At 31.2% G+C, this 12,004-nt stretch overlaps 1 protein-coding gene across 1 annotated transcript in view; it reads left to right on the top strand.

Annotated features, from left to right (window-relative positions):
- The window catches only part of LOC126743950 (uncharacterized), a 282,046-nt gene extending 274,062 nt beyond the window's left edge, over positions 1-7,984 (top strand). Inside the window, exons 7-10 of the mRNA XM_050451243.1 lie at positions 6,353-6,557; positions 6,620-6,772; positions 6,848-7,013; positions 7,072-7,984. Coding sequence (XP_050307200.1) covers positions 6,353-6,557; positions 6,620-6,772; positions 6,848-7,013; positions 7,072-7,371 — 824 coding nt within the window. The 3' untranslated portion in view covers positions 7,372-7,984. The remainder of the gene's footprint in view (positions 1-6,352; positions 6,558-6,619; positions 6,773-6,847; positions 7,014-7,071) is intronic.
- The last annotated feature ends 4,020 nt before the right edge of the window (positions 7,985-12,004 follow it).

Genomic DNA, 12,004 nt, shown 5'->3' on the forward strand with positions numbered 1-12,004 from the left:
ACTTGTTAAATTCAATAATACCCTTATGTAACCCTTATGTTTTTTTTATTTATTAGAAATTAAATAAAAACGAATATTAAAAAATGTTGCTTTACTTTTTCCACCTAAAAAATAATTTTTTAAAACAAAAATACTAAGGACAAGGAAACGTGTTTTTTTTTCTTAATATGTATTTAATTGCTTGTGTAATAATAAATTACTGGAATTAATTTTACTTCTGGTTTACATTCACTGCTTGAAAAAATAAAGTATTTTCAAATGTTGCTCTACTTTTTTCCACTACTGTATATCATTTATATACAGGGTGTCCAAGATAAGGATCCTAAGCATGGGGATCTCGGTACCTGTTGGAGATACAGCTTCGGTTAGATTAGGAAAAAGTTGTGCACTTTGAAGCGTATTTACATGCCGTTGAGAAACTTCAAAAATTTCCATGGCCTGCTGAGATATTTGGAAAAAACGGAAATTTGCCAATATCGATTTTATTTTTTCCTGGCTTTATTTTAAAAGATATCAAAAAACTATTGACACTTTCTCATAGACACTTCTAAAGTAGTACGTGATGGCGCTTTTAAATTTTATATCCGACGTTTCGTTTCCGAGAAACCACCATCAACTTTATTTTTTTATATGACGCGAAAAGAAAGTACACCCTGTATCTGATTCCATTTTTTATTACAAATTCAACGATGTATCACATGTTACATTTTTTTTGTTAGTTAAAAGGAAAAATATAATTTTTCTTTTTTTTTTAAACATATTATTAAGTAGGCTTTGGAAACAAATGCTTTGACACTTTGACGTAAATACCTTTTACCCTGTCACATATTTTTTATTAAATATTAATGGCCGTTGTTGTTACCGTGATTGTCGAGGTGTTGTTTGTTGAGTAATTATTGTTATTATTATTTACTGTTGTCGTTATTATTGCTAAAATTGTGTTATTATCTTCAAATATGCCTGGTGGTCATTATAGTCATGAAGAGAAGTTTGACATGCTGTCGTGCTACATTTTGTGCTACAAAAATTCTGTAAATACAGCAGCAATGTATCTTAATAAATTTCCAGATAGAAAGCAACCATGTCCAAGAAAATGGATTTACGAATGGAAAAGGAATCTCTTGAAGAAACTCAAAATAATGTTTTACAAGCAGTTATTGAAAACCCCGAGATATCAACCAGGCAAATTGAAAAAAATATAGGAGTGGCTAAATCTACAGCTCAGTTTATTTTACGTAAAAACAGATATTACCCCTACAAATTTAGAATTTGCCAAGGACTTAAACCTGGGGATTTCGAACGACGTCGGCATTTTTGTGAGTGGTATACACGTGCCTGTGAAGAGGATTTTAATTTTCCATCAAAAATAATATGGTCCGACGAAAGTATGGTCACTAATAATGGTATCTTTAACCGCCGCAATAGTCATTACTGGGTGCAACAAAATCCGCGTGTTAAGAAAATATCTTGACATCAACAACGTTTTGGGTTTAATATGTGGTGTGGAATTTTAGGAACCAAAATACTAGGTCCATTTAATTACCATTATTCATTAACAGCAGAACGATATCTTAATTTATTGCAAAATGATTTAGAAGCCTGCTTAGATGATTTACCTCTGGCACAAGTCAATAGCTGTTGGTTTCAACAAGACGGGGCTCCTGCACATAATTCTGGGCAAGTTCGACAGTACCTTTCGCAGCGTTTTCCTGAAAAGTGGATTGGAACCTCCAGTGAAGTGTCTTGGCCAGCGCGATCCCCGGATTTAACCCCTTTGGACTTCTTCCTTTGGGAATTTTTTAAAAATCGAGTCTATCAACATTCTTTTGGAACTGAGCAGGAGTTACGAGAATGTGTGACGGCCGCTTTTCAAAGTATTACGCCAGAGATATTGCGTGATGTTTTAACTGCTAATGTAAGAAGATCATACTTATGTCTAGAAAATAACGGAAACCTGTTTGAACACCTGTTTTAAATTAAATTTATAAAATGCGTTAATTTATTTGCTTTTTTCGTTATTTTTAAAATGTATTCATTATTTGTTGCATATCGTTAGAAAAATCATAAAACATTTGTCTATTACTGGCTACATTTTTTTATTTATAAGTAGTACAATGTACAATGCAAATCAATGCTTTATTTAGCTTCATCACTCTCTAAATAGATATTAAGAAAAATGTGACAGACTCGGTAACAGGTATTTACATACGTCAAAGCATTTGTTCCCAAAGCTTACTTAAAAAATATGCTAAAAAAATAGAAAATTTGCATTTTTCCTTTCAACTAACAAAAAAAATGTGACATGTGCTACATCATTGAATTTGTAATAAAAAAATGGAATCAGATACAGGGTGTACTTTCTTTTCGCGCCATATAAAAATATAAAGTTGATGATGGTTTCTCGAAAACGAAACGTCGGATATAAAATTTAAAAGCGCCATCACGTACTACATCAAAAGTGTCAATAGTTTTTTGATATCTTTTAAAATAAAGCCAGGAAAAAATAAAATCGATATTGGCAAATTTTCGTTTTTTCTAAATATCTCATGCAGGCCATGGAAATTTTTGAAGTTTCTCAACGGCATGTAAATACGCTTCAAAGTGCACAACTTTTTCTTTATTTAACCGAAGCTGTATCTCCAACAGGTACCGAGATCCCCATGCTTAGGATCCTTATCTTGGACGCCCTGTATAATAGAAACAATAATGGCCCCAAAACTATTCCTTGTGGCACATCATATTCTATATTAATGAATTTAGTCATACTATTCTTAAATAAAACTCGTTGTACCCTATTAGATAAATATGACCTAAACCGGTCCAACACACTACGTCTAACTCCAAGACTATAAAGTTTTTCCAATAAAATAGACCTATCAATTGTTTCAAATGCTCGTTTGAAATCTAAAAATACGGCTAGTAGAAAATTACCATTGTCAACGGCTCTGAGGAAACTATCACAGGTACAAATAACAACAGACTCGCAGGAGTGCCCTTCGCGAAAACCGGATTAATTCAGGACAATGACATTATTACTAACGTAGAACTCAAGTAGCTGTTCTTTTACACAAATTTCTAATAGCTTTTCATAAACCGGCACTGTATTTATTGGTCTAAATTCATTGTGAAGATTAGTATTGTGGACTTTGGGAACAGGAACAATTTCCACGTCTCTGGGAATACACCTGATCCAAGTGATGTATTGATTATGTTTAATAGTCGATCTTCAATGGCAGAAATAACGTCACAAAGAACCTGTTTAGAAATACCACTAACAATTTTTAAACTTTTAAGAAATTCTTTCATTCTTTCTCTTTAAGTTGAATATGATTTTCAATGGCAGTATCTGGATATAAAATTGTTTACAACGACAACTTCTGCTTTTCAGTCATCATTTTCTTTTATCTTTCTACAGGCTTACATTTTATAACTCCTTACATTATTAATTTTGTCTCTCCATTTTAGCTTTTTTCAATTATAATATTTAGACAATGGTTCTTCTGCATCATTTATTCAATTTTCACCATGTACTAATTTTCAATCATCGTTTACTTACTTACCTTTCTGTAGATTTACTTCTTATATCTCCTTACATTGTCAATTCCTTTTCTCTATATTAGTTCCTTTTTTCTATTCTGTTCCTCTTTTATCTTCAGCACCTTATGAAATTGATCTTGAATAGTGATATTTATACATTGTGGCGTTAACTTTACAGTGTTACTATTTTGCCAAGAGTTTGCAGACGGTAGCTCAGAATTATTGGAGGCTTGGGATTGTTCGAAGGTTCACTTATGACTGGCTATTAAGGAATCTAAACTTGATTATAACTATTAAATAAGAGGGCGCCACTTAGTTTTTTTTTTAATGAAAGAAAAATAAGAAAAAGACTTGGTATATAGGTTTCAATTAACAATTAAATGACTCTGGATAAGGTAGGTTTAAAGAGGCAAAAAATTACATCAAAGATATGTACACACCTCATGTTCTAATCTGATAAATGTTAGTAATTTGCTATCAATTGAAATATGAATAATGTTGATATGATTAAAATAAATTTGACGAAAGTAACATTTACATTATGATTTTGCTACTAGGTAGATGTCAGCACTTGAAAAATAAAATGCAACTATGAAAATGTTTGTATATATTTGTATTACGCAGGGGAAAGTTCATGAACCTTAATAACCTTAATTAACTTAACTACCAAAAAGGGTACTGAAAAATACTGAACAAAAAATAATTAATATTATAGATAAGAAATTGACGTATTAAATTATGACATTGATTAAATATTTGTAACATTAAATTAAAATAAAAGGTATATTAATAAAAATCTAAACAAGTGAGACAAATGTATAGTTACTAATATTTAAATAGACTGGCCTGTATATTCCTCCAAGAAATGAACGGCTAGCCTTCAAAACCGAGGCTGTGAATGTATGCCATTTGTAGCTCAACTATCTGAGGACTGGGAATCTCTAATACTAGCTCTAACTCTGGCTCCAGCTCCACCGCTTTTAGCAATTTCCTGGGGAAGTCTAAAGCCTGCAGCCATCAACAATTGAAGAAGAATAAAGAGGAAAACGAAAACGTAAAACCCTAAAACAACGGTTGCCATTGTATTCAATGTCGATAAAAAATGAATGGCGTTAAAAATGTGACACACTCATCTTGCTAAGTTTCATTATCTATCCATCAAAGTCTTGGGCATCCTGCACCAAAATTATGAAATAAACGATTCCCTAGAGGAACAAGATTAAGAACCATATTGGCCACTTCCTGCTTCACAAACTTCAGAAATAAAAAAACTGACCTTTTACGTGCACTCCTACCTGCAACACGGGAATAAGTCGTCGAAAAATGGACGCAGTACCGATTAAATCAATAACGACCCTATCTGTCGCCTGAGCTGTCAATATCAGCCAATCAGAAAAGTGACAGAAAGCATGGATAATTAAACCAGGAGAGTGATGCGTTAGACTAGTAATGTGTCGTTGACAGTGTGAATTTAAAGGAATATGAATAAAAGAAGTTGACTGAAATTATTAATGTAATTATTGAAATTAATGAAATGTCAATGGAGCGTTAGTGAACATAAGGAATAGAAAAATAAAACGCTACAACAAATACTGTTTTTGAAGATTTTTTCATCTTAATCTAGTTTTACTTCTCTTTTATCTTCAATGTACTCGCTCATATTATTTTTATAATATGTTTTGTTCATGATGTTCTTATTGCTATTAAAATACACTGCTTTCAGTTTTTTTTTTCAGCATCAGTAATATTGGCATTTTTTGAAATACCCCTTATTCATTACTAAGCATCTTCTGCTTTCAAGTAGATTTATATTCATTATTAATTGCTTCTTTTTAACTCTTACTCAAATAAGTCAAAATATTGAAAATCTTTCTATAAACCTATATCTGAAAAGGCTTCCCTGTGAAGATACAGAGTGTTGAAATTTCAATTAAATTTTCAGTTTTTATAAATAATTTGAAAATAAAAGATAAAGTAAAAAAAAGTTTGCATAAAATTAAAAGAAATATTTATTCATCATAATTATCTATCTGTTACTTTTTCTAAAATTTTAACACTCTTCTTGCCTTTTTTTCGAAAAACTGATTAATTAAAGCATTTATACCTGATGATGACTAATTTTTCTTAAGTTTCTGCCTCTATGGATAATAGCGACAGGTCTGAGAGACGTTCCGGTCCTATCGAAGTTCTTTTTTTATCACTTTTAATTCTGAAAAACTTTCTTCAGCAGTTGCGGCTGTAACTGGAAGGGTCAAGAATAATTACCATGCTGTTATTAACTTCGGAAAACTTGATGTAAGACTATTGAAGTTTATCAGCAATAATTCAATATGTTCCTTGATGGCATTATTTTTTTAAATTTAAGATTATAAGCATGTTTTAAGAGCCGGACCTATGCAACTTTTCACGCTTGAGTGGCTGTAACTGAGGTCAGACGCTAACAAAATAGTGCGTGGGCTCATGTTTTACGAAAATCGGAAAAGTCAAATTTTACGAATCAAATTTATAAATTCTTTAAGAAATGCGTAAAACATTTATTTATTTAATGGAATGATTAAATATCGCTTAGAATATTACTTTATGACTCTTTTCACATAAAATGTTGGCAAGCAACACCGGCACACAGACTATTCGCGGCACATCAAAGATTCTAATAGATCTCTGAACTGAACTATAACATAATTTATTATATTATAATGTTTAATATACTTTAGAGATGGTTACTTTAAGCCCAGATTTATGGTAACCATTTTTGGTAACGTAATTTTTACGTAATTTTCATCTATTTATCCATTTTCTACTTCTTTCTTTACAGGAGTTGGAATAGTTCTAATCACAGTCAGTGGTGTCGCGTGGAGGCTAACATCTCACGATTCATCCACCTGTAGATCAATGTTAGGTTTGGGGTCTACAGAATCCGTAGATGTCTGCACGCGACGTTTTGTTCCTCGGCTACCACCATCATACGGACGACCGCATCATCCGTATGCCGCCATGATGTATCCAGAGTTCCAATACAGGTAAATTAAATAAAGAAGAATTTTACAATATGACATCTATATAGAAGTTTGGGATATTGCAGGCCTCCTCCTCCGAGTTATCAAGCGTCGATGCAAGAGTATAGGTTAAGGTTACTTCTGCTAGATCGTGGAAATACTCCGCAAATACAGACCGGAGTGCAAAACACTATTTCTCCGCCTCCAACTTATAGGAGTCATGCAGGCAGCTTACTTAGGTAAGATTTCTATTGGTTTCTTTTAGGAGTATTATAATTGCTGGGAGCATCTTATATATAATTTTTTTTATTTAGGGCTCCCCTTTCTAGTAGAAGAGAAGCCAACCAATCAGAATACAGCTGCCCACCATCATACAGATCTCAGAACAGTTCCAATAACAGGCAAGGAACTTTATCAAATGCCTCAATACTGCATTCCCGGGATCCATCATTGACTATGTCAGATTCAAATCATGAATCGGTAAGTACTTTCTTTTTTCTCTACTCTCTTCGAATGTTAATTTTTTCTTTATCTTTAGGTGGTGAACGTAGTGAACATCCTCAATAGTGCGGAAGAGGACATCGCTCTAGACAACATAACCTTGGATTCATTAAAAATGGAACCAGAACCACCGGAAATCAACCCGCTAAAAATGCTCCTTAAAGGTAGCCAAAGCGACCTGGAGGGTTCCAAGGATGGAAATCTCGTGACCATCGTGCAAACCAGTGATCAAAACCCTGTGATCGTGACTGTCAGCGGCTGTAGTGCGCAAGACCATAATTCGACCGTTCAAATAACGGAAATCCCTTCGGAAATGGAGATTTTGGCGCACTTATAGTCGAAAGACGGTATAGATGTTTTTTTCTTAATTGTAGCGATGCCAGTGATAAAAACAAATTATTAAAATAGTATTAGACACGTTTAAATAAATAAAAGAATACTCAAGGGTTTAGTTTACTGGCAAGTACTCATGTTACAGTAAAAAGTTAAATAGTTTCATATGAAAATTGTCAATAATTAATACAGTAGAAAATTAATTTTTTGAGTCAAATACTACATTGAAGAAGATCACTATTGTATCATCACTGAAACTAATCAGTTTTTTTTTCAAAGATTACTCTGTGAAAGTTTCTATGTGTTGAAAATTGTACTTAAAATTTGACATTTTTTCCCTAAATTTAATCATTTTCCTAAAATAACTCTTATATTTATGTAAGCATCACCTAATTAAGTATTTATTAATGCTTGTGAAAATTATAAGTTACAGAAACGACCCTATACATATTCATGTTTATTAGTGGGGACTATGTTAGTCACCTGCTTTTTTGCGAAAAAAAGCAAATAATATAGTCTTCTATACATAATAGCTTTATAAATTGAACATTTGTTTCTATACATATAAACTGTAGCCATAAATATGTACATTTTTAATGTTATGTTCTGTAATATGTGACTTATATATTATACCCCTGTAAATAACTTTCCTAATGTATAAAAAATATAGAAAATGTTTTACATTGCTTTGTCGTTTTTGTATGAGTTTTCATGTTTTACTTTATCTTACTTTTAACGGGTTATAAATTACTCCCAGTAAATTTTGCAGGATAGTGGGCAGCCAACGGTCTGTTATGGATATAGATAGGTCTCTTAATCGACCCGTGATACTAGAGTGCAATTGCCTTAAAAAAGCCAATGAAAAGCCCTGGTCTGGTCCTATTTTTGACGCTATTAAACTGTCATTAGTACCGAAGAACCTAATCGTTTCTTTTCGCATTTATTACCTAAAATAGTCCGCATTTTTCACTATAGCTATGACGTCTTAGCGTCCGGTTAAAAAACCCGCCACTAGCAGACTTTAAGCAGATTAATAGGATTTATCTGGATTATGCTAGTATATTTATAGGAGGCTAAAAGTATCGCTTCTCCACTGTTCTCTGATTTTTCCATGAATTTTACAATATATCTTGGTATCAATACAGACTTTTTGCACAGTTTAGTATTAAGCTGTCCTTGAGCCAGTAGTGTGACCAGTTTCTGATGTTTACTAAGTTGTATTATATTATACGGAAATAGGTAAACACTGGACTTCACATAAAACAGGTACTCTAATGAATTCTCTAATTAAATACGTTAATATTTTGGTCATTAGGTTGTGCATGTATTTTACTATAATAATGAAAATGTTTATTTATATCTTCCTAAAAAAATAAATACAGACGTTCTTATACTCTAAACTAAACTTATATTTAAAGATCGACTGGCTTTTGCATACTATTATTATAATAAAAATTTAAAAATTTCTCTGCATGCCTAGTTGATATAAAAATAAATTAAAGGCTTTTTTTTTGTTTTTTTTTCTGAATTGCAATATTTTGTAAACAATAAGTTGTAGATACTATTCATGATTGAAAGCTAGGTACTAATATTGTTTAATGATTACTAAATATATATGCATATGATAACAATAAAGCCAAAAAATTGAAAATGTTAATTAATTAAATGCAAATGATTTATTTTTTAACGTATTTATAGGTACTATAATTTTCTGTTTTGCTTAAAGTTTCTTTGTATTGAGTAGGATGGTACAAACACGACAAAAATAAAGTAAATAAGTGTTTAATTTACTTAACTCGGTGTTCATTAAAAGGGAAAAATATATGTATATGTATGTAAGTTTTGAAATGAATAAAAGAATGTTTCCTTTTTTTCAATAAAAAATTTAATATGTTAAAATATAAAAACTGTTTTAAAAAATATGAATACAAAATTGAGTCGATCTTGCGACTTAGACGGTACAGTCAAATCTGATTATTTAAAAGTTCACACACAAGCACAAAAACGTTTTTCTTATAGTTCTTCGTCAGCTAAAATTTGGGAACGGTCGAATGGATGAACCAGTGGCGTAACGTAACACCTCCCCTCTGAAGAAGACGACCATGGGGATGGTCCATTGGTCATAGAGCCTACAATCTGCATGGCATCTCTTTTATACTCGATAGTTGATGTCGTTATGTCATCATGTGGATGGGTTCCATACAGATCAGCAGCCAAGTCCATGCAATAAAACAAAATACTTGCATAAGTAAAGGCCAAGTCATTTTTAAATGAAGAGTTTGCATTTTTCTTTGCGAGCCAAACTGCAAGATTTTATTTTTAATTTTTTTTTTTTATTTAATAAACTCACAAAAAAAAATCAAACTCAATTTAACTTGTAAGTTGTAACATCAAATTAATTAATCCAGACAAACAGAAACAAAAAATAAAAAATGTTTAACAATAATGTTTATATTGGGAAGATATTTTATTAATTTATTGCATGTTTATTAAAAAAAATTAATTATTATTCATAGTAAAGTTTGACAATATTAAAATGAAACTTGCGAATTACATTATTATCAAGACATATTTCAAGCGTTTTATTTTCTTTATTAACACTTAAAATTTCGTAAGGTCCTGTACAAAGAATAGTTTTAGGTATATTTGGGTTTTTGGGTTGTTTTAAGAGAATTTTTTGTCCAACATCAAACGTTTCATTTTTTTTTGCTGCTTTCGTTTCATCAAAATATGCCTTTTGTTTAGTTTTAATTGACATTTGCTTATGTTTCACGTTTTGAAAAGTATTTAAGATCATTTGTCGTTGGTGTTCCAGATCAATATTTTCTTTATAAGGAAAAACTAAAGAATTTGGCGTTAATTCAGTAGAACTATGTTGACTTGAATTATAAGACTTAATTGCAATTAATAAGGCATCCTTTATATCACAGGTATTATGTTCGATTAGGTAACACCGCAAAGTATCAGCTAAATAGCGTGAAAGCGCTCTACAATACCGTTTGAGCTATGATATTCTGATGACGTATAATGCCATTTTATTTTAAGAGTCTCGGTAAATTCCTTTATTAGCTTATTATTAAATTCACCACCATTTTTAGAGATAATGGTTTTTGGTATTCCAAAAATACTAAAATATGCACGTAAAGACTCAATAACACTTTTTGGTTTTTTATTAGAAATTAAATACACTTGTGCAAACTTTGTTAAATTGTCTATAATTGTTAGTAAGATTTCATTGTCAAAAAAGAAAAGATCTGTTGAAAGCGATTGAAAAAGTTTATCTGGGGCTTCATCAGTTAAATTTAAAGGCTGGGTACGATTTACACGGTCAATTTTTGAAATTTGACATGTGGGACACAAAGTTATAAATTCTGCAATGTCATTATGCATATTTTTCCATTTATATAATTGGCGAATTTTATTCGTAGTTTCTTTTATACCTTTGTGGTAATTACTGGGATCATTATGATAATTAAAAATAAGTTGTTGTCGCTCTTCAATTGAGGGTACAGTAATAATATTTTTACAGATAATAAACTTAGTTTGAGGGTATAAAAACTGTATCATTTTATAAAAATTATATTTTTCGAAATATGTCACATAATAAACTTTATTTTCTTTTAATTTGAGAGCCGACAATATTTTAAAATTGTTTTCATTACAGTGCGGCTTGATCTTAGCTAAGATTAAATTACGTGTTTTTGTTTCGTTCGTTAATTCGATAACTGAGTCGAAATCGGAGTCTTTTATGACTGAAAATACGTCACGAATGATATTAAAGTGAAATTCGTTTTTTTTCGGAGTCATCATAAATATAAACGGTATTTTTATTTTGCGGGTCTAATATTTGTTCGTTTGAAAAATCAAAATTTGTCAGCATAATATTTTGTTTTGAATTAAGAAAAGCTGGATAATCTTTAACGGTGATTTCATTTATTTGGATTCGTGATAATGCATCAGCAACTTTATTTGATTTACCAGAAATGTGTTTTATATTAAAATTATACTCGCTTAATTTTAAACGCCACCTCGATAATTTCGAGTTGGGGTCTTTTAAATTTAAAAGCCATACTAATGGTCTATGGTCCGTTATTAGCTGAAATTTGACACCAAAAATATAGGGCCGAAAATAATCCGTGCTCCATACCATTGATAACAATTCTTTTTCGGTTGTCGAGTATTTAATTTCTGTATCGGTTAGCGTTCTTGAAGCAAAAGATATTGGTCTTTCTGTTTTGCCGTCGTCATCTAATTGGGAAAGAACCGCGCCAAGAGCGTAATTAGACGCGTCTGTCGTTAAAATGAATTGTTTGTCAAAGTCGGGATACATTAAAATACTATCAGATGTCAAGATTTCTTTACATTTGTTAAAACTATTTATTACTTGAGGTGTTATTTTAAATTTAACTGATTTTTTTAACAAATTGCTGAGAGGTTTTGTAATATCTGCAAAATTTTTCACAAATTTCCTATAGTAGCCAAAAAGACCCAAAAAAGATTTTATTTCTTTTTCATTTTTTGGTAAAGGGAAGTTAACTATAGATTTTACCTTATCAGGGTTCGGTTTTATACCGTCTGGTGTTAATAAATGCCCGATAAAAACAACTTCGTTAGTGAGATAATTACATTTATCCGAT

Source organism: Anthonomus grandis, chromosome 1 (genome assembly GCF_022605725.1).
Source record: "Anthonomus grandis grandis chromosome 1, icAntGran1.3, whole genome shotgun sequence".
In the NCBI taxonomy this organism is placed as follows: domain Eukaryota; kingdom Metazoa; phylum Arthropoda; class Insecta; order Coleoptera; family Curculionidae; genus Anthonomus; species Anthonomus grandis.